Genomic DNA, 23,184 nt, shown 5'->3' with positions numbered 1-23,184 from the left:
GTCAATCTGGAGCTGCCGGAATGAAGGGATTCCCTGGCTTTATGCTTGGGAATTACCACTTGGATCTCAAGCCAGGTCAGGCCTGGCATAAGATCAGAGTCCACGCTGAAAGTCAGACATATTTTAAGAACTCTGAAGTTCCTTGTCAGCTTTGACAGCAGACAGAGCTCTGGTGCCAGCTTTGCCCCCTTTCAGTGTTTGCCAGCAGGGTTCCAGGAGTGGGAGCTCTGCACTATGCTGTCTGAGACCTCACTGCATCTTTCCAGATGCCTCCAGGATCCAGAGGCCCAAAAGGTTACATCTCCACCAGGGTACCAGAGGAGTACGGGCAAAGAAAGAGTGCAGGGGCTGATGTGGTCCAGGTTCAATGATCTTATCCCATGATCACTTGATGCAGAACTTCATGAGAGGTCACCCACTTGCTGGTGATGAGATGGTCACTTGCACAGAGCTGCATCCTTCTTGAATCCTTCCATTTACTTCTGCTCCTACTTGACAACTTGATCCTGCCCTCATGGCATCCAGATTTTCCTCATTCTTCTTTCAGTCCTTGTACTTTCATTTCTCACATGTGCTCTCCTTGCTGAGTGATTTGCTGGTCAGAGCTTGCTGCGCAGTCACTATGTTTCAAAAACATTTCAATTGCCATGAAGTGTTTAGTGGTGTCCTGAGGAGTTAATGAGCACCTGATAAATGCAAGTGTTCTTCCTTTAATAGTGCTTGCAAGCCAGAGTCACAAGCACAAGCTTGGAGCATGCAAAGGAAATCGGGGAGTCCAAAGTCAGGGCATAATGCGGAGGAGTTGTGGGTGGGAGAGGCCTTGACATAGGGGTAAGGGTTGTGGCTCAGAAGCCAGTTTGAGCCAGGGCACAGCTGCCAGGAATGGATGATACATCAGAGGAAATGTGGTCACCAGTCATGGATGGGGATAGTGTAGTCATGGGATGGTGATCATAGGTCACTAGCAGGGGTTGATGGACTGTCAGGTCATGGGCTTGTAACTATCAGTTACAGGTGGGACTCAGTGATTGGGGGTTTGGATTGGTGATTGGGGTATGATCAGTTATTGGAGGGGGGTGTTATCAGATTAGGTTGGGTGAAGGCTGTAGCCATGGTGGGAGTGCAGGTTGTCACTGGTGTTGTAAGGCAAGTATGTAAAATTCTTCACTAGAGTTCCTGATATTGGCCTGTCTTGGAGCACAGGATTACTGTGGTTGCCTCTCTTATCCAAGCATATGAATTAATGAGGAAGAACATTTCAGTTAGCTTTGCACAGAGATGGCACTAACTTGAAGGACCAAGTAGACTTCTTGTTTGCTGATGATACTCTGCATTTATTGATCAACATGATGAAATGATTAACATTTGCCCATTCTGCTTCAACGTGGGATTTAATCCAAGACTGAGAGTGCCATTAGAGGTCTCATTCCCTCTTACTCTGCATCTCCCATCCTACCTTATTCTTATTGATTGTAACTTTACATGTGGAATTGACCCTGGCAACATATGTCTTGGCCCAGATGACGTCTATACACAGCCAGAATCCAATGTGACAACAGGTGATTATCACCCAGGAGGAGCTAATTTAATTGCATTTGCAATGATTACAAGTTTTTGACTGCTACAGTAAAACACATTTCTGTTTTGCACAGCCAAATTCAACCTCTCAGCTGGAACCTGAAGGTTGTGTTTCAAGTTGTAATGGTCAAATTTAAAAACTAAATCCTGACCAGCTAACTACTAAGGGAGATATGGACTGTATTGTGCCATATTTTAGAGGAACAGTTATGTTAAGATCCAGCCTTCCTTCACAGATGGAAGCAAACAATTTCCTGCACTTTTATCAATAAGAGCAGGAGAGGTGTCCCTGGCATCTTGGCTAATATTTACGCCTCAGGAAAAGTCACCAATGCAGAACCACATTACTATCTTCCTTACTTATCAGATTCCAGCATCTGCAGTCACTTATATCTTCACTTATCACCTTCAGCCTCTATCTCTACCTCCACCCTCCCCTCCTTCTGCTTTTTCTTTCTCTCCCCTTATCTATCGCTCCCTGTCACCCACTAGATGCTGTCTCCCAATTCCACTCCTCCCCCTCCCCCTCCCCCACCTGGCTCCATCTGGAATTGGAATTGGTTTATTATTGTCACATGTACCAAGGTACAATGAAAAACTTGTCTTGCATACTGTTCATACAGATCAATTCATTACACAGTGCTTTGAGGTAGTACAAGGTAAAACAATAACAGAATGCAGAATGTCGTGTCACAGCTACAGAGAAAGTGGAGTACAGGTAGACAATAAGGTGCAAGGTCATAACAAGGTAGATTGTGGGCCAAGAGTCCACCTTATCGTACCAGGGCACCGATAGAAGCTGTCTTTGAGCCCATCTGCCTCCTCATCTGGTTCCACCTATAAACTGTGAGTCTCTGCCTCATCCCTCCATGCTCTTGACACAAAACATCCTTTTGCCTGCACAGATGCTGCTTGACCTACTGAATTCCTCCAAAAGTTTGTTCTTTTTTCGCTCCAGCTTACAGCATCTGTAGTCTCGTGTCTCCACATTATTACCTTGTGGTTTGTTCGATCTTGTATACACATTGGTTTTCACATTTCTGATGCTGCAGTGTTTCAGAAAACCAAAGATGCTTTAATACTAGTAAAGTTCTTTCAGACATTGTACAAGACACTATGCAGATATTAGAATTATGAACAGAAGTTTATACATGTACTTTAAAATGTTGGAGCAAATTAAGAGGAATTATCAATTGTGCATGGAATTAAGGGTTTTTCACATGTGCCCGAAGTGTAAATATATTTCCTCTTTCTGCAGTGCCTCTGCGTCTCAGGGTGGACAGGGAGATTGTGCCAGCTTGTGGAAAATGCCTGCTTAATCTATCCGAGTCGCTGCCAGAATGGAGCCACATGCATGGACATCAGTGAATCCAATGAATCTCCGCAGTATGAGTGCAGGTGCCCCCCAGGTTACTCAGGTAAGCTGAAGTAAGAGTGGGAAAAGGCAGTGTAATTTCAAGTGAATCTCAACCATCTCAAGCACCTTTCTTTTGATTTTAGAAGTCCAAGCATCATTTTTATTAATTCAAGGAATTAATTTGTTAGGAATCCACAGCAGGTAGAAACAGAAAAAAATAAATGTTAGTAGGAGTTGCCAGAAAACTTGAATCAGTGTTTCTCATCCAAGTGAAAGAGTGCAGTTCTTGAATAATTGTTTGATGAAAGCAACTTCTGTGATCATAATCAACACTCAGGCACATTGACCTATTTAAAGTTGTGTCTCTTTTTTCAGAAGTATTTCTTGAGAGTGTCACCCACTCAATACATGAATGCAATTGGGAATTTCTGGCAATTACTATATCATCCATAGCCCTTATACGGCACCTTTACATTGTCAGACATTGCTGAGCGCTTCACTGAGGTGTTTTCAGCAAAGCAAAATGCTAAGCTACATAAGGAATTATCAGGACAGGTTCAACAGGCAGATTTTAAGGAGTTTCTCTAAGGAAGGAGAGGTCAGGAGGACTTCTGTGGTTCAGTGAGGGGATTCCAAATTTTAGAGCTTTACCAGCTGAAGGCATAGTCACCATTGGAAGAGCAGTGGCCATGATCAAGAACTGGAGCAGTGCAGAGTTCTTGGATGAGCACAAGGAAAGGGTGGGACATGGAAGAAATTGAAAACAAAAGGTTGGAAAACACTCGAGCTGAATTATCACTGGAGGGAAGCTGATATTGGTCAGTAACCTCTGAAGTGCCACTTCTAAAGTTAAAGGAAACAAGCTCTTCATCCCACTGCATCCATACCAACCATCACTCCTGTATCCCAGTTTCTTTTGTAATGAAGGCTGGAGTAGCAACCATCCATACACAGGCATAAAGACCTTTGTTGGGGTGTATCTTTTTAAGACTAGATTTTCTTCGTAAGTAACCGTCTCTATCCACTTACATCGTGTAGACTGTGTACGCACTAACACAGAGAAGATATTTTCATATGAACTGTCCAGACCTGGAGAGCATCAACATAAAGTAGCCTCTGATAAATCCAATAAGCAGTTCAGGAGAAGTTTCTTTATTCATAAAGAAGAACGAATATAGAACTTAATTCCACATGGTAGGGTTGAGCTGAACAGCATAAAGGCATTTTTGGGGAAATTAAATACAAAAGATGAGGGACAAAGGAATAGGTTATACCTAGAGGGTTCGATGAAGTTGGGTGAGAGGAATATCATGTGGATTTTAACTGCTGGCACAGGTCATTTGTGGTGACTAAGCTGGTTCTGTGCTGTGTACTCTGTGCTAGCCTGCATGGCAATCACACTTCAGAGTAGGCTATACTAACAAGCTTTATAAGATAGAGATACAAGAGACTGCAGATGCTGGAATCTGGAGCAGCAAACAATCTGCTAGAGGAACCCAGCAGGTCATGCAGCATCTGTGGGAGGAAAGGAAGGAAATGCTGACATTTCGTTGAGTCTGATGCAGGATTACAACCTGAAATGTCGATAATTCCTTTCCTCCCACAGGAGCTACATGACCCGCTGAGTTCCTCCAGCAGATTGTTTAGAGCTTTATAAGATTCTGTCCTGCAGTACTATTCACTGAGCAGAGTGGGGATTATCAGTGTCGTGGAGGGTTTTGTGTATATGGTGGTTGTGCATGTCTGGAACATCACAGTGGTGCTGCAGGTAGTGCTGCTGTCTCACAGCTCCAGCAGCCCGGGTTCGATTCTGACATCCAGCACTGTCTGTGTGGAGTTTGCACCTTTTTCCCTGTGATTATGTAGTTTGCTCCCACAGTCCAAAGACGTGTGAGTTATTAGATTATTTGGCACCTATAAATTGTCCCTCATATGAGAGGGTAATACCCCAGGCAGCTGTTCATGGGCATGTATGAGAGAGTAGGCTACTGGAAAGTAAGTGGGGGTTGATGAGATGGCTCTGAGAACTGCCAAAAGACTCCATGGGCAGGATAGCAGCCTCCTATGTTGTTAGCAAACATATGGGTTCATAGAACTTCAGAGTGCAGCCATTAGCAGATTTAATGAGTGGATAAACTGAATAAATTAAGACCTACCACTTAGAGAAAGAAATAATAAGGAAATGCAGGGAGGAATTCTGTAAAATAGTTGGAAGGCAGGAAGACTGAAGTAGGTGAAGTAAATGCAATTTAATAGTCATGAAATAGGTTAAAAATATTATTAAGTTTCAGCTGCCAGAATATATTATGGAGCCTGTCATTCTAGTGCCAGAGGCTGATTAGCCCTCATTCCCTGAAATTATTTTTACATTAGCAGGCCATTGTTAACAGAAAAATGAATTATTCTTCAGACAACTTTAACACTAAATGCCTTGTGAAAAATTTAGGGAGTATCATTCCTTGCACTTTTTTAAAAACTCCCTTTCTTGGGACGTGAACCAGCTCCAGCAGCCAAGTGGATTTTGATCCAGTATAGTACAAGGACTTACAGTGAATTGGGAGCAGCATTTGTTCTGCTGTCTCACAGCTCCAGGGAGCCATCTTCAATCCTGACCTTGGGTCTCATCTGTGTGGAGTTTGGGCATTCTCTCTGTGGCTGCGTGGGTTACCTCTGGCTGCACTGATATCTTTCCACATCCCAGAAATATGCAAAAGACTGAAAGTTTAACAGCAACAGTTCCCTTATAATTTCTGGGCAAGTTATTTCCGATTTTATTTTTCAAGTTCTCAATTATCCACATTTTTCAGTCCCCTCCCCCCTTCCCCACAACAACACCCCACATCACATCCGATCTGGTATTTCCGATCATTTGTTTTCCTCCTTGCAAATATTATTAATAAAACACACTGCTGCTGTACTTGACACTGTTGTACAATGTAACCCATTGGTGATAAATCACAGCAAGCACATTGTAAGTGCAGTCCATAAAATCCAGTCTCCTGTGCTTTTCTTTCATGTGATAAGGGAGGTTTCTGCAGAATCAGATATATATGCAGCTCAGATTTCAGTTCAGGCTCTCCTGTAAACCCGTCGCTGCTCAGCAAACTGAATAAGCTGCACTGCCACATTAAGTATCCTTTGAAAAACAATTTTCGACTTGCACACTGGACATTATGGTGAATGTTATTAGCAGTTCTTTTCCTTCTTTATCAAATTCTGCATGAATCACATGCCTAAGTAAGTAACTTTAGAAACTGCATTCAGAACACAGGTATCTCTCCAAAATTCCATTTCCTCACGACCTGTGTCACTGCCTCTGGCCATTTGTCCCTGTTGCTTCTATTCTTGCTTTTGTTTCTTTCTCAGGAACCCATAGTAGCAAGTTGATGCATTAGTGCCCAAGGTTTTATCTTCCCATAGGTAAGCTTCTGGGAACCCATTACATGGGTCGTAACTCTATTTATGTCTGTTATTCCCTCAACTAATACTTCTGGGAAAAAGCCTTTGCTCTGTGTATTCCCTGTTAGGTCTATTGTCAGGAATATTCCAAGTATGCTCAGGTTCTGCTTCCAAACTTTAAAGCCATGCTTTTCACTTGAGTGGACTCCACCAGTCAAAGTCTTCTACTCTGTGGGCTTTCTTGATTGATGCCAGCTCCTGTTCACCCATCACCTTTACCCTCACTGACTTTCATTGGCTCCAATTCCAGCCGCGCCATGGTTTTAAAATTCTCACTCTGTTCTACCAACAGGTTCTGGAAGTGAAATGCTGGTTGTTTCTCTTTTCCCAGGTACTGTACTACCTGGACTTGCAGAGTATTTCTGTCATTTTCTGTTTTTATTTAATATTCTCACTCTTGTTTTCAAATCCTTCCATTTTTCACATCTCCCTTCCTCATCCAGCTTCATAATCCTCCATGAATTTAACACTACTCTCCCATATTTCAGAAATTATGTGTGCCACATTGACTGCTTTCTCTCCAGCAGCCGAGACCCAGAGTTCTGCAATTCCTTCCCAAAACCACAGCACCTCTTCACCTCTCTCTTCTTTAACACCTCTTTCTTAACCTGTTCCTTAACACCAACACCTTTGTCCATGATTTGGTCACCAATCTTACTACTTCATTTTTTGGCTCTATGTCATTTTTTTTTGATTGTGCTTGTGCGAAGTGCGTCAGGGTTATCAACATTAAAGGCCTCATTTAAACACAAGCTATTCTTGTGATATTTCAGCACTTCACCGGGCTAATATCTGCTGCAATGAATGCTAGTTGCTTATTTGGCTGACTTAAGGTTGCAACTCTGGTTGAACCTATTCCTGAAGGTTTTGTTAAATTACCTACTACCTCCCATTGCTCACCCACAAATGGACAATACATGATTGTTAAGTAAACTTTTATTGGCAAGTCCTTAAGCTATATAACTAATAGTCAAAGAAAGTGAAACACTATTTCCTAATGGCTCCTACAATGTTTCTCTGGAGTTTATCTGCTGCACTATCTGGGAGTTTGATCTGTGGAAGTCTAAAAGCCACTCAATCTAAAGACGACATATAATCTGCTTGTATCCCACCTACTTCATCTTCTGAGGGTGTGATGCATATGTTCATTGTGTATATGTTATTCCCCAAGACTCACATACCCTGAGTGCAGCAGTTGTCTTTTGTCTGCTGGATGGGTGTGGGTCGAAGGTAGCAACTGCAGCAAAACAAAAACAAGGGGAACTGTAGTCAGCAGACAGTATTTCAGGTATGCACTCTAATTCAAAACTGCTGTTTACTTCCAGGTCTTTCAGATCCTGATCATGTTTCAGTTTTCCACTTTCTGCAGGATTTTGCATTTAACTGTTATTATTGAGTTGGCATGAAAACTGTGGATGGCTGCATCTCCATTAGCATTCAAATAGCCCATCCCTCCAACACTATCACCCAAAAGGTCTTCAACCTGAAATTTTAACTCTGTTTCTCAAAGATGCTACTTGTCCTACTGAGTGTTCACAACATTTTCTGTTTTTATTTCAGATTTTCAGCATCTGCAGTTTTTGTTTTATTTTCATCTACTGTTGAATTCATGGCCACTTCTCTTCCAGGAATGCTCACCTTGAAGAAATCCTTCTCCTTTCTCTGATGGGATTTCCATCTGTCTCTATTGCCTTGTTGACAAGGTGTCTGCAACTTGAAATGTTAAATACTTTTTTTTTGCTTTCCACAGATGCTACTTGTCCTGCTGTGTGTTTCCAACTTTTTCTGTCTTTATTTCAGATTTCCAGTATCTGCAGTGTTTTTTTAAATTTACAGCAATCTCCTCTTGCCTTGGTAGGGTTGGAATGAGTTCACCCAAAGGGTCAGGGAGCTGAGTCCACATTGGTATTTGTAGGTTCAATGCATTTTTGTAGCCCTGATGATCAATCCCTTGGAAGGAGGCATGGGCCGCAAATATGGAGGAGGCACATTCATGGTGTGAAGAGCTCAAGATACCCTCTGTCAGACCAATAGGGACAGTCTATAATTTATGGCTGCTGTAGCGGTTGTTACCGCGGAATAAAACAAGACTCTACTCAGAGGATTGCCAAACAGAACTGGTTTATTTTCCCGCCTTGCGCGGGCCCTTTAAGGGAGAATGTTCCCGCCCAAAACTACAGGTAATGACATAAGTCCTACATCATCAGGACTTTCCCGCGCGCGGGTTCTCCCCGTCGCTCGGAAAGACGAGGCCCGCCGCCATCTTGGGCCTCGTCGCTCCGACGCAGCTCAACCCGACTGCCGAGCCGGTTCGCCCGACTAGACGGTGAGTCGCCACACAACCCCCCCCCAGAACCGGCGATACAGTCCCCAAGGTCCGTGGGCTGTGCCAGCTGCCGCTTAGGGGGGCGGCCTCTGCGTCGCGGCGTGGCAACCTCGACAGGCTGTTGCAGATCCAAATGGGCCGGTTTGAGGCGGTCCGCCGTGAAAACCTGTTCCCTGCCTCCAATCTCCAAAATAAAAGTGGATCCGTTATTCCGTATGACTCGGAACGGTCCCTCGTATGGTCGTTGCAATGGCCCCCGAGGTGTGCCCCTGCGAATGAAAACAAACTTACAGTCCCGTAGTTCCTTGGCCTGGCAGGATGGGGCTTGACCGTGCCGTGAGGTGGGAATCGGGGCCAAGTCGCCAATCTTCTCGCGCAGTCTTTGTAGGACTGCTGGGGGTTGTTCCCCTTGGTCCCGAAGGGCAGGTATGAAATCCCCGGGGACAACTAGTGGCGCCCCGTATACAAGCTCAGCTGACGAAGTGCGGAGGTCTTCTTTGGGGACAGTGCGTATGCCGAGCAGGACCCAAGACAGCTCGTCAACCCAGTTAGGACCCTTCAGGCGGGCCACCAAGGCCGATTTCAGATGGCGGTGAAAACGTTCCACCAACCCGTTTGATTGAGGATGGTAGGCCGTGGTGGTGTGCAGCTGTGTCCCTAGCAGGTTCGCTAATGCAGCCCAGAGACTGGAAGTGAATTGGGTGCCTCTGTCTGAAGTGATGTGGGCCGGAACGCCAAAACGTGATACTCAAGTTGTGAGCAGCGCCCGGGCGCAGGAATCAGTGGTGATGTCAGTCAGGGGGGTTGCCTCTGGCCACCTCGTGAACCGGTCCACGATGGTAAGGAGGTACCGGGCCCCTCTTGAAACCGGTAGAGGGCCCACGAGGTCGACGTGTATGTGGTCGAACCTCCTACGGGTAGGCTCGAACTGCTGTGGTGGGACCTTGGTGTGTCGCTGGATTTTTGACGTCTGGCAGTGCGGACAAGTCCTGGCCCACTCACTGACCTGTTTGCGCAGGCCATGCCAGACAAACTTGCTGGTGACCAGTCGGACAGTAGATCTGATGGACGGGTGCGCCAACCCATGTACCGAGTCAAAAACGCGTCTCCGCCAGGCTGCAGGGACTATAGGGCGGGGCTGACCAGTCGCAACGTCGCAAAGTAGGGTCCGCTGACCTGGACCAACCAAGAAATCTCGGAGCTGCAGACCCGAGACTGCGGTTCTGTAGCTGGGCAGTTCGTCGTCGGCTTGCTGTGCGTCAGCTAGGGCTGTGTAGTGGACACCCAAGGATAGGTTGTGGATGGTTGGTCTGGAAAGTGCATCAGCAACGACATTATCCTTTCCGGAGACATGTTGGATGTCAGTTGTGAACTCGGAAATGTAGGATAAATGTCTCTGCTGACGAGCTGACCAGGGATCGGAGACTTTGGAGACGGCAAAGGACAGAGGCTTATGATCGGTGAAAGCGGTGAAAGGCCTGCCTTCTAGAAAGTATCGGAAATGCCGGACCGCCAGATACAGCGCTAGAAGTTCCGATCAAAAGCGCTGTACTTCAGTTCGGGCGGTCTAAGGTGCTTGCTGAAAAATGCCAAGGGTTGCCAGCGGCCTTCGAGTAGCTGTTCCAGTACCCAACCCACCGCGGTGTTGGACGCGTCTACCGTGAGGGCAGTCGGGACGTCAGTCCTGGGGTGTACCAGCATCGTGGCGTCTGCCAGGGCGTCTTTGGCCTTAACGAAAGCAGCCACAGCCTCGTCAGTCCAGGTGATGTCCTTGCCCTTACCAGCCAGCAGCGAGAACAGAGGGCGCATGATACGGGCTGCAGCAGGGATGGAACGATGGTAAAAGTTGACCATCCCAAGGAATTCCTGTAGGCCTTTGACTGTGTCGGGGCGGGCAAAATGGCGGATAGCATCCACCTTGGCGGGTAGGGGTGTTGCCCCGTCGCTGGTGATTTTGTGGCCGAGGAAATCGATAGAGTCAAGTCCGAATTGGCACTTGGACGGGTTGATTGTGAGGCCGAAATCGCAGAGGCGGGAATACAGCTGGCGGAGGTGGGAAAGGTGTTCCTGGCGGTTACGGCTGGCGATCAGTATGTCGTCCAAGTAAATGAACACCAAGTCCAGGTCTCGGCCTACCGCGTCCATCAGCCGCTGGAAGGTCTGCGCGGCGTTCTTAAGGCCGAACGGCATCTGAAGGAATTCGAACAGGCCGAATGGGGTGATAATCGCAGTTTTGGGGACGTCATCTGGATGGACCGGGATTTGGTGGTATCCCCTAACAAGGTCCACTTTGGAAAAGATGCGGGCCCCGTGTAAGTTCGCTGCGAAGTCCTGGATGTGAGGGATGGGATAGCGGTCCGGGGTGGTGGCGTCATTCAGCCTGCGGTAGTCACCGCAGGGCCTCCACCCTCCGGTGGCTTTGGGGACCATGTGCAGGGGGGAGGCCCAGGGGCTGTCTGACCTGCGAACAATCCCCAGCTCCTCCATGTGACGGAACTCTTCCTTTGCCAGGCGGAGCTTGTCTGGAGGTAATCGTCGTGCTCGGGCATGAAGGGGTGGCCCTGTGGTAATGATGTGGTGTCGTACCCCGTGTGTGGGCCTAGAGTTTGTAAACGAAGGTGCCAAAATCGATGGGAATTCGGCTAGGAGCTTGGCGAAATCGTTGTCAGAAAGGGAAATGGAGTCCAGGCGCGGGGCTGGTGGGCCGATTTCTCCCAGGGGATAGGTCCGGAGAGTGCTAGAGTGGACTAACAGCTTCCTTCGCAGGTCGACTAACAGGTTGTGGGCCCGAAGGAAATCGGCTCCTAGGAGTGGTCGGGCGACGGTGGCAAGGATAAAGGTCCAGGTAAAACGGCTGCCGCCAAAGTGTAATTGAAGCGTACGGGTGCCGAAAGACCGTATCGTTGTACCGTTGGCGGCATTGAGTAGAGGACCTGGTGGCCTGTCACGAGTGTGTCGGGGGCAAAATACTGACCTCCGCTCCAGTATCAACGAGGAAACGCCGTCCAGATTTCTTGTCCTGAACGAAGAGGAGGCTCTGTCGGTGGCCAGCCGCCGTAGCCATCAGCGGCGGCTGTCCCTGGCGTTTCCCTGAAACTTGCAGGGTGGGCGGCATCGACGGGCCTCCGCACCCCACCTCTGATGGTAGAAGCACGGCTGGTCACCCGTGTCGTCATCTGCGTTCCTGGGGCGTGGTTGCTCGGTTGCTGGGGCCGGGCGAGGCGGGCGTTGGGCTCGCGGCCTGGTGATTTGACTGACGGACGAACCGCTCTCGTGCTTGGCCCTCCACAGAACATCTGCCTGGGCGGCCACCTCACGGGGGTTGCTGAAGTCGGCGTCAGCTAACAACAAGTGGATGTCATCGGGGAGCTGTTTGAGGAAGGCCTGTTCGAACATCAGGCATGGCTTGTGACCCTCGGCCAATGCCAGCATCTCATTCATTAGGGCGGATGGGGATCTGTCCCCCAGGCCATCCAGATGAAGCAGGCGGGCGGCGCGCTCACGACGGGAGAGGCCGAAGGTCCGGATCAAAAGGTCTTTGAAAGCCGGGTACTTATCTTCCTCCGGAGGCGACTGGATGAAGTCTCCAACCTGGGCGGCTGTCTCCTGGTCCAGAGAGCTAACCACATGGTAGTACTTCGTGGAGTCGGAGGTGATCTGTCGAAGGTGGAATTGCGCTTCGGCCTGGTCAAACCAGACGCTGGGCCGAATTGTCCAAAAGGTGGGCAGCTTGAGAGCCACTGCGTTGGCTGCTGCGCTGTCGTTCATTTCGCGGGTCCAAAAGCCGTTTGGACCGTCGGGGTCACCAATGTAGCAGTTGCTACCGCGGAATAAAACAAGACTCTACTCGGAGGATTGCCAAACAGAACTGGTTTATTTTCCCGCCTTGCGCGGGCCCTTTAAGGGAGAATGTTCCCACCCAAAACAACCGGTAATGACGTAAGTCCTACGTCATCAGGACTTTCCTGCGCGCAGGTTCTCCCCGTCGCTCGGAAAGACGAGGCCCGCCGACATCTTGGGCCTCGTCGCTCTGACGCCGCGCGACCCGACTGCCGAGCCGGTTCGCCCGACTAGACGGTGAGTCGCCACACTGCAGTCCAAAATCAGGAGCTGGAAAGCAGCCAAGTGCAATGATCATCCTCCTACCCCTTCAGAGAGAAACATAGCTGTTTACCCTTCAGTTAAAGATTTATCTCCATGACTGCTATGAGCATTCTCTTTATTTCATGAATCTATTCATTTTAAAAGTATATGGGTGATAAGAAAAAGAACATGGCTGACACTCAGAAATAATTTGAAGAGGGATGGTTTGATATGGGTATAGGTTCTCTGCAGTGAAGAGGACAGGGAAATTGGTGAGCTACTCTTTCCAGGAGTTGATAGCCTTGATAGTGTTTGTAGCCTTGGCTTCAGTGGGAGATAATTAGCAAAAGTACCAGTAATGGCAACAAGCTGAAATTGTTTAAAACAATGAGTTGATGTGATCTGAAATGTCCAACCCATAAAGGTGATGGGATGTTCAATAATAACTTTCAAAAGTGCCTTGGACATACATTTGAAAATTTCCAGAATTATGGGGAGTGAGGTCGGTCTATCTAATTGGTTATCTCTTTTAGAGAACTGGGATCAGTAGGAAGGACTGAAAGGCCTTCTTCTAGGCTGGATGAATGACCTGCTTCTAGGCAAGTCTGACCACAGGATCAGCCAAACAGACACCTAGTAAAATGACCCTGGTATGAAGGGTTAGAATACATGTAATGCAGTGTATCAGTACTGTATACAAAATAACTTTTAAAAAAGTGCAAATTTAAATCACACTTTTTAAAAAGAACTACAGCCAACCATTTTTAACTATGTATAGTATTTAGAAGATATGCCTTCTATTTCACACTGGGTATCACTGTAACTGGCTTGTACTCTGTAGTTATGCCATCACATCCTTTAGACCATTTTCACTCATAAAAAAAGCACATATTTTTTAAGTGTTTGTAAAATTGCCACAAAAAGCAGCGTAGAGTCCCACAGTTTTAATTACAACATTTCCTGAATGCATCATAAAACTGGAAGGCAGTGCTAGCGCATTGTTGGAGAAAGGGAATGAGGGTGCTGTTCAATTCCCTCAGATGATTTAGTAAACTGTTACTTCCAGCCTTTTCACTTTTAAAAGGCCACTTTCTCTTTCATGTGCATTTAGAATATAAGGTCTTGGATAACACTGAGATCCTTTAGGAACACTTTTTTTTACAAAAAGAAAATATATTAGCATCATTCCTATGATAATTAAACACGTTATTCAAAGTTTCATTTCTTTTAATGGATGAGGATTTCCTAAAGGCACAGCCAGCTTTTATATTCCATAAACTATGCACCTTAACACTCTGCATAGTGTACTGCACAATTTTTTTTCAAATTAGAATTGAAAGTGCTCTCCATTATATTAGGGGCATACAGGCAATGGTAATTAGCATGCTAAAGTAGCTACAAGTTGCTGGCAGCATAGATTTTTAGTTCTTTTATCTGTAGTTTGCCGTGAACATCTGCCACAAGCATCGAGAGTCATACTGTTTCCTAAACTGCTACTGCTTATGCAAGTGGTTGGGGAATGAGAAAGAAAACATGGAGACTATGTTCATTAAAGAGCTTCAGTCAGTTGCTCCTTACAAGGGAATGAAATTATCTGATGTATAAAGTAAATATTCTGCAATTGATTCTCGTCCTGTTTGTTTAGTTATGCCCCTAAGTCATGCTTTTCACCAGGTTGAATGTGCATTCTTTTTGGGCATATACATTAACAACAAAAAGCTGTATATGGGTCTCGACGAGGAGGTCTTGCAAAAAGTCAGAGCAGGTATAATAGGTCAGATTCGTGCTCTGTGCTGTGGCATGGTGAGTCTATGTTGGCTGGACTATTTATTCAGGTAGTTTAGCCCTGCCCATTCAGTATATGGAGATCTATAACAATATCCTGAGTCAGAGGTACTGGGAACATTGATGCTTGGGCATTGTGACTTCCTGAAGCACATTGTTCTGACTTTGCAGTTTGAAATGTGGTAAATATTTTAACAGTTCCTGGTTCACAGCACACGACATGCATGCAGTACACAGGGATTCAAGTGGAAGAATGTCACGTCTTAACAGCATTCTAGGGGCTGCTGGCTGCCCTTTAAAAATAAGCTGGCTCCAAATTGGAAGCATTAAGATACTGATGTTGTCTTAGAGGTACTACAAGAAGGGAAGACATTTGCAACACTTCCACAGTTTCTGTAAACACTTCTGTAAAAACTTGACTCTGGCATTTAAAGTCACAATGGTTGCCATTGATCTACTTCCCAAAAGCTCAGATTTTGTCTGCACACATTATTAGAATGTTTGCTATTCAGCTTAAGAAATTTGGCAGGCTGCCCACTCAGGGAAACTACAAAGGGTATGAATGCATGTGCGCACCAGTCTGGATTCATGTATAGCCTTTCATTTGAAGGCCACTGTGGAGATTGGCAACCCACTTGTGTGTAATGTGGCATGGCCGTCTGACCAAATTACACGCTGTCATGGGGAACATGCCAAGGCAGTGCAAAATGCATGAGACTCAGCAGGGAAAATCCCTTTTGACAACCTTGCTGGTTTAATTCCCTGATCAGTCAAGGCACCCAACCTTTTGCTTAAGCATGTCAATAATCATCTATACCAAGTGGTGCAAAGCACTGTCTGATATTTCAGCTTGAGGCTGAGGTGCCTCAAAGGAATGGACGGCCATGACTATAGTGTGTGGTCTTCTTAACTCTTAAAAATAATGGACAAATCATGGGAGAGGTTTAATTTTGTAACTGCGTTTGGAGCTCAGTTACCCATTCATGGAATTGAACTCCATTCTATTTATGGAGGCAGTATAGATTTTGGAAACAAATTCACGCCATTGACAATGTCATGCACTTTCAGGGTTCCAGCCACTTGTCCAGGGAAAAATAAAAGATTTGTATTTATGTAGCATGTTGCATGACTTCAGGGGGTCTTAAAAGTATTTTGCAGCCAATGAGATACTTTTAAAGTATGACTTCAGTTGAAGTGCAGGAAACAAGGCAACTATATGAGCAAAGGAGGATCCACAGATAATAATGTGATAAATGGCTGGATGAAATGTTTTATTAATGTTGCTTAGGAATGAATATTTGCCAGGACATCAGGAAAAACCCATCTACTTTGTCTTGTATTTACATTTTCCATACTTCATATTTTTAAAATAAGATATCTTTATTAGTCACATGTACATCGAAACACACAGTGAAATGCATCTTTTGCGTAGAGTGTTCTGGGGGCAGCCCGCAAGTGTCGCCACGCTTCCGGCACCAACATAGCATGCCCACAACTTCCTAACCCATATGTCTTTGGAATGTGGGAGGAAACCAGAGTACCCAGAGGAAACCCACGCAGACACAGGGAGAACGTACAAACTCCTTACAGACAGCAGCTGGAATTGAACCCAGGTCACTGGCACTGTAAAGTGTTACCCTAACCACAACACTACCGTGCCTGCCTGCCTACACTACTTACAACATAGGAGGCCATTCAGCCAATCAAGTTGCTGCCAGGTCTCAGAGTGATCCTATCAAACCCATTCCCCCTTTTAGTTCCCTTTAGTCTTTTCTCTGTCATGCCTAATAATACTCCCCTGCTTCCCTTTCTGCCCACTTACAACAGATGGTAATCTACAGTGGGCCAATTAACCTACCAACCAGCGTGGGCTTTAGCAGGTGGAGGAAACTGGAGAATCCCGGGGGGGGGGGGAAACCAATGCAATCATGGGGACAATGTGCAAACTCCACACAGACAACACTGGAGGTAAGGTTGAACCAGGGCAACCGGAGCTGTGAAGCAGAAGCACTACCTTCTGTGCCACTGTGCCACTTCTTTGGAATATTACTATTGGATATTTACAGTATATCCATTGGAGAAGGAAGACGCATCCTCCATTGAATATCTCATTGCAGATATTATTCACTGCAGGGCTTTGGTACTGCACTGGAGCATCCACAGGCTGGAATCTCAATTTTCTGACTCAGAGGTGAAAATGCTTCAGACTGAAGCTGACCTTTTTACATGCAGTTGAACAATGCCTGTTGTATTGTTCATTCATTTTCCCTCAGAAGAGATAGATGGATGAATTAATTGACTGGCAAACAAATAATAGAACACTATAACTTGTTTTTATAGATTTAATATTTTAAAATGTCCACAGGTGCTTCACAAGAGAACAATTCCTACCATGCCAATGTCAGAGCAATGGCAAATGGAGTTTAATCCTGATATGTAGGTGGTGATGCACTTTGGGAGAACTAATAAGGTTAGGGCACAAACAATAAATGATAGGGCCCTGGGGAGTACTGAGGAACAAAGGCACCTTGGTGAACAAGTCCAAGGATCCCTGAAGGTGACACCATGGACAGATAAGATCATGGAGATATTTCCCTTCATTAGCAGAGACATTAGTTACGAAAAAAGGGAGGTTATGGCTTGGGCCACAGCTGGAGTACCGTGTGCATTTCTGGTCACCACAGTAAGAGGAACAGCATGAATGCAGTGGAGAGGGAGCTGAGGGGAATCACCAGAATATTACCTGGGATGAAGTATTTCAGTTGGATGGGCTGTGTTTGTTTTCCTTGGAGTGGAGGAAGCTGAAGATGGACCTGCATGAGGTGGTACAAAATTATGAGTGGTATAGTAAGGGTAAATAGGAAGAAACTTTTCCTGATAGTAGAAGTGTCTAAAACTAGAGAGCGTAGGTTGAAGGTAAGGGGCAGGAGTTTTAGAGGGGATTCAAGGAAGACATTTTCAGCCAGAGGACACTTGCAGTCTGGAATATACTGCCTGAGGGTGTAGTGGAGGCAGAGACTCACAACATTGAAGAAGTATTTAAGTGAGCACGTGAAATGCCAAGGCATAAAAGCATATAGATCAGGTACTGATAAATGGAACCAGTGTAGATGGGTGCTTGATATTTGGCATGAACATGATAGGCCAAAGTGGTAAGAGAACAATGAGGAAAGAGCAAGATGGGGAGACAGAGTTTTGGGCCTTTTTTGATGGCAGCCTTGCAGTTGAGGTGCTTGTAGAACTGGAAAATGTTATGGAAATAGTGAGTGGGAAAGGAACAAAGTAATTTGAAAACAATTATGAGAACTTTAAAATTTGAGATTTTACTGGTCCACCAACAAATTTAGGGTTCAAAAGGTTTTGGATGAATGGTACTTTGTGCAAGCGAAAATAGAGGCAGCAGAGTTTAAATGACTCCAATTTATGTTACATGGAAGAAGAAGGACAGCCAGAAGATCATTGAAGTAGATAAGTCGGGAGCTAAGAGGCACTTGAGTGAAGGCTTCAGCTGCAACACGAGTTGATGCAGTTTGACAATGTTGTACATGCACCTGTCTACAACCAGTGGTACTGAGATTGAGAGGGTGGAGAGCTTCAAGTCCTGAGGAGTGAACATCACCAATAGCCTGTCCTGGTCCAACCACGTAGACGCTATGGCCAAGAAAGCTTACCAGTGCCTCTACTTCCTCAGGAGGCTGAAGAAGTTTGGCATGCCACTTTGACACTCACCAACTTTTATCGTTGCACCATAGAAAGCATCCATCTGGATGCGACATGCTTGGTATGGCAACTGCTCTGCCCAGGACTGCAAGAACTGCAAAGAGTTGTGGACACAGCCCAACACATCACGAAAACCAGCCTCCCCTCCATGGACTCTGTCTATACCTCTTGCTGCCTTGGTGAAGCAGCCAGCATAATCACAGACCCCACCCACCTGGGTCATTCTCTCTTCTCCCCTCTCTCATTCGGCAGAAGATACAGGAGCCTTAGGGCAATACCACCAGGCTCGAGGACAGCTTCTATCCCACAGTGATAAGACTATTGAACAGTTCCCTTTTACGATGAAATGGACTCTTGACCTCACAATCTACCTTGTTATGACTTTGCACCTTATTGTCTACCTGCAATGCACTTTGCTGTAGCTGTGACACTTTACTCAGTATTTTGTTATTGTTTTTACCCTGTACTACCTCAATGCACTGTGTAATGAATTGATCTGTATGATCAGTATACAAGACAAATTTTTCACTGTACCTCGGTACAAGTGACAATAATAAACCAATACCAATGTTGCAGAGATGGAAGCAGCAGAATCAGTGATGAAACCTGAACACCAGCTTGCTAAGGATCTGTTTCACCCTCAGGGTGGGGGTTACCCAGAAGGGGGCTGAAATAAGTGGCTGGAAACAGAGTTTGTGCTGGGGATCAAGGACAATGGCTTTGATTTTTACAGTATATAAATTTCTGCTGGATGTTGGTTTGCAGTCTGACAAAAGAAGGTGAGTGCAGGATTGAGTGAGCTGGTAGGAAGGAAGGATTAAGTGCCATCTGTGTACCTAATGACATTTCTGTGCAAAGAAAATCTGTGTAATGTAACTGAGTGTTGCAGTTGGCAGATACCACTTGCTGTTGCATGGGAGACAAGATTTGTCAGTTTTCGATAAGCTATTACAGTCACAATCACTAAATGACTGAGCAAAGACCTTGTGGAAGTGGCAGAAAGGTTGTTGGGATATGTACAGTTCTGCAATGGCCTTCCATATGCCCTCTTAGGTGGGCATAGAGGACCTCATGTATGAATTCAAAGTCGAGTAGGTGAGTTGTCTGTTTGCCCTGACTTATGTTGGCTCCCAGTTCACCGATTCCTCAGCTTAAAAGTTTCATCCCTGTGTTTGAACCCCTCCTAGCACTGGACCCTTCTGAATAATATTTCTTTCTCAATCAACATTGGGAAAATGGTTTATCTGTAGCTGTTTATGGGATCTTGTATCATTGCATCATTATAACAATGACTACACTTCAAAGGGACCTACGTGGCTGTTATAATGACTTGGGATGTCCTGGGTTTGTGAAATCCATTATGTTAAGCCAACCCTTTCTTTCATTGTTAGTTACATTCTCCATGTTTGGGCATCTTTCAAGGTGACCAGGACACATATACACAGTTAAAGGAGCTCCTCCTAAATGGTCCCGGAAGATGTGTTGTCTGGTTTATCTCCTTTGGTTCTCTTCCTCTTCCTCCTCCAGAACCTCAAGTGCAGCTGGAGGTTGAGAGTGACAGATGTGAGTGTCTGCTGATAATCTGTCCATGGTGAGCTGGGAACCTTGTGTCTATTTAATGTTCTCCACCACAGCATTCTGGTGATCCCTGAAGAGCAATGGTCATTATATTTTACTCTCCTGTTGAACAAGTGAATATTAGAAAAACAAACCCACTGTTGAAGTGCTTTGTGTCAATGTTAGAGCAGTTTGAGACCATTTAAGACGAGCTCCAGGTAGAATTTATGTACGCCTTCCTTTTCCAAATATATTCTTCCTCCCTGACCGCTCCCAGATTTCCTGTCAGAGGCTGTTTGCTATTTGAACCATGGGATGATGGCATCCTTGGAGAAAGAAATAAGAAGAAGCAGCTGGAGCCACTTGTGCAAGCACAGTGAGCTGTTTTATACTGCTTATCTACACTACTCCGTTTTTGGGTAATTAGAGCTTAAACATACGGAAATCTGCAGCTTACCATTTTGCAGCTAATGAAAAGCTTACTAACCTGTTCTTTAGCAGAATGAAAAAGTTAATGGGTGGACAATCAATTATATTCCTGCCATGTTTTCTGAAGTGCTGCTGCTTGTAACGTAATGCAGCATGTCCCATACAGTTATCAATCCTGTTTTCCCTAAACTATGTTGGTAACAGTTCACCAGCTTCTCAAGCTTAAAGTTATCATCCCTGTGTTTGAACCCCTTCTGGTAGGGGTGCCTTCTCTCCATTATATCCTCTTTTCACCCTGTAACCCTCTGAGAACCATGTGTTCTTCCAATTCTGGTCATTTGTCCATCCCCCATTTCCATCCCTACTGGCTTCCACAAAGAAATCTGGAAGTTTGAGTTATTCATATGCTGTGGAGATCTTACTCCAAAGCGAACGTGGCTTTGCTTTGATGGTTGCTTATTTCTGAAAAAAAAATGATCAGCCTGGTTTCCTGTTGACTATGGAATTGGTGGAGTCTGGAAAGTAACTCAGATGAACACTTGAAACTGCACATGACTAGCCTGGATCTGCTAGCTTAAGCATAGAGGAGTGCACACCAACTCAATCCATGCACCCTGAACAGAGCAGGATTGGTGCACAGGGTAAGGCCAGAATTGGCAGAACTCATGGTTCTCAGAGGGCTGTAGGGCTGAAATAAGATATAAAGGAGGGTAGGGGCCAGTGCTAGGAGGGGTTCAAACACTGGTGTGATAATTTTAAGCTTGAGAGGTTGGTGAACTGGGAGCCAACGTAGGTCAGGGCAGACAGGACAGATGGCTGTACCAGACTGGGTGCATTAAGTGAGATGTGGGTTGATTAGGTTGGGGGGCTGGCTAGTGCTTATGTTCCTTGTCCTTGCCTCCATTTAGTCACTAGATTTTTACCTGATTGCTGGGGAACCTAACCAGCTTGGGTGAAATCAGGCTGCCACACTTACTAATATATTTTAATTACCAATCTCCTTCCTGGAAGGAGGCTAGATGTCTGCACCCTGTCCTGTCTCTGTTAAATCTGGAAGTGGGCAGTTTGGGGCTGATTTGAAATAGTTCTATCAGAATCAGGTTTATTATCACTGACGTATGTTGTGAAATTTGTTGCTTTGCAGCAGCAGTACAGCGCAAGACATAAAGACGTAAAAATTACTAACAAAAATAAATAAATAATACAAAAGAGAAATAACGAGGTAGTGTACCATATTTCAAATAGCGATGAGTCGGAGTACAGGAAGGAGATAGAGAGCTTAGGTGAATAGTGTCATGACAACAACTTTTCCCTCAATGTCAACAAAACAAAAGAGCTGGTCATTGACTTCAGGAAAGGGGGCGGTGTACATGCATCTGTCTACATCAATGGTGCTGAGGTCGAGAGGGTTGAGAGCTTTAAGTTCCTGGGAGTGAACATCACCAACAGCCTGTCCTGGTCAAATCACGTAGATGCCACGGCCAAGAAAGCTCACCAGCGCCTCTACTTCCTCAGGAGGCTAAAGAAATTTGGTTTGTCCCCTTTGACTCTCACCAACTTTTACTGATGTACCATAGAAAGCATCCTATCTGGATGTATCACGGCTTGGTATGGCAACTGCTCTGCCCAGGACAGCAAGAAGCTGCAGAGAGTTGTGGACACAGCCCAAGCGCATCACGGACTCCAGCCTCCCCTCCTTGGACTCTGTCTTTACCTCTCGTTGTCTTGGTGTAGCAGCAGGCATAATCAAAGACCCCACCCACCCAGGACATTCTCTCTTCTCTCATCTTCCATCGGGTAGAAGATACAGGTGCCTGAGGGCACATACCACCAGACTTAAGGACAGCTTCTACCCCACTGTGATAAGACTATTGAACGGTTCCCTTATACAATGAGATGGACTATGACCTCACGCTACCTGTTGTGACCTTGCACCTTATTGCACTGCACTTTCTCTGTAGCTGTGCACTTTACTCTGTACTGTTACTGTTTTTACCTGTACTACCTCAACGCACTCTGTACTACCTCAATGTAACTGCACTGTGTAATGAATTGACCTGTACAATCGGTTTGTAAGACAAGCTTTTCACTGTACCTTGGTACAAGTGACAATAATAAACCAATACCAATACCATTCAGAAATCCGATGGCGGAGGGGAAGAAGCTGTTCCTGAAATGTTGAGTGTGGGTCTTCAGGCTCCTGTACCTCCTCCCCGATGATAGTAATGTGAAAAGGCCATGAGGGTCCTTAATGATGGATGCTGCTTCTTCAGGCACAGCCTTTTTGAAGATGTCCTCGAGGGAGTTGAAACATTTAGCTTACCCCATTCATCTGTTTGGGTGGGGTTAAAATCCAGCCCAAAATCCTTGTTTGTTCTGACAAAGGTTTTCAACCTGAAGCAGTAACTCTGTTTCTCTTCTCACAGCTGTGGCCTGACCTGCTGAGTATTTCCAGCAACTTCTGTTTTTGTTTCAGATGTGCGGCATCTGCAGTTTTTTGATTTTCACTCTTCTTGTTAGTTGCTCATGCAGACCAATCATACCACATGATTAATCAGGGTCAAATTGTTTGTGAAAAGTTGCCTTTTACCTACCAAGCAGTAACCTGAAAGATAAAATTCCATTTTAAATAGAGACAATAGATACAACCGGATGCCTATAAGGAGCTAATCTAACTGAAGTGCTCAGATGGCATGACTAATTAGAAAAGCAGGTGACTAAGCTATTTAGAACCAGCATATGAACCATGAGATTACAGCTTTCAACTCATTGTTCGTTTTACTCTGTGTATGCTTTCCTTTTCATGCTTTGCTTCTCAAACTTTTATTTTCGAATCAGTTTTCAGCCAGGCATTAGCAATTGACTTTGCCAGATATGGGGAAATAAAAAC

The 23,184-nt window shown here is 45.4% G+C and overlaps 1 protein-coding gene across 1 annotated transcript in view; it reads left to right on the top strand.

Moving 5' to 3' along the window:
• The first annotated feature begins 2,918 nt into the window (after positions 1–2,918).
• LOC127574966 (protein eyes shut homolog) overlaps positions 2,919–23,184 on the top strand; it is a 94,259-nt gene continuing 73,993 nt past the window's right edge. The window contains exon 1 of the mRNA XM_052024535.1: positions 2,919–2,996. Coding sequence (XP_051880495.1) covers positions 2,933–2,996 — 64 coding nt within the window. The 5' untranslated portion in view covers positions 2,919–2,932. The remainder of the gene's footprint in view (positions 2,997–23,184) is intronic.

Source organism: Pristis pectinata, chromosome 10 (assembly GCF_009764475.1).
Source record: "Pristis pectinata isolate sPriPec2 chromosome 10, sPriPec2.1.pri, whole genome shotgun sequence".
Taxonomy (NCBI): domain Eukaryota; kingdom Metazoa; phylum Chordata; class Chondrichthyes; order Rhinopristiformes; family Pristidae; genus Pristis; species Pristis pectinata.
The sequence above is the reverse complement of the archived record's forward strand: the minus strand, read 5'-3'. Positions and strand labels throughout refer to the sequence as shown.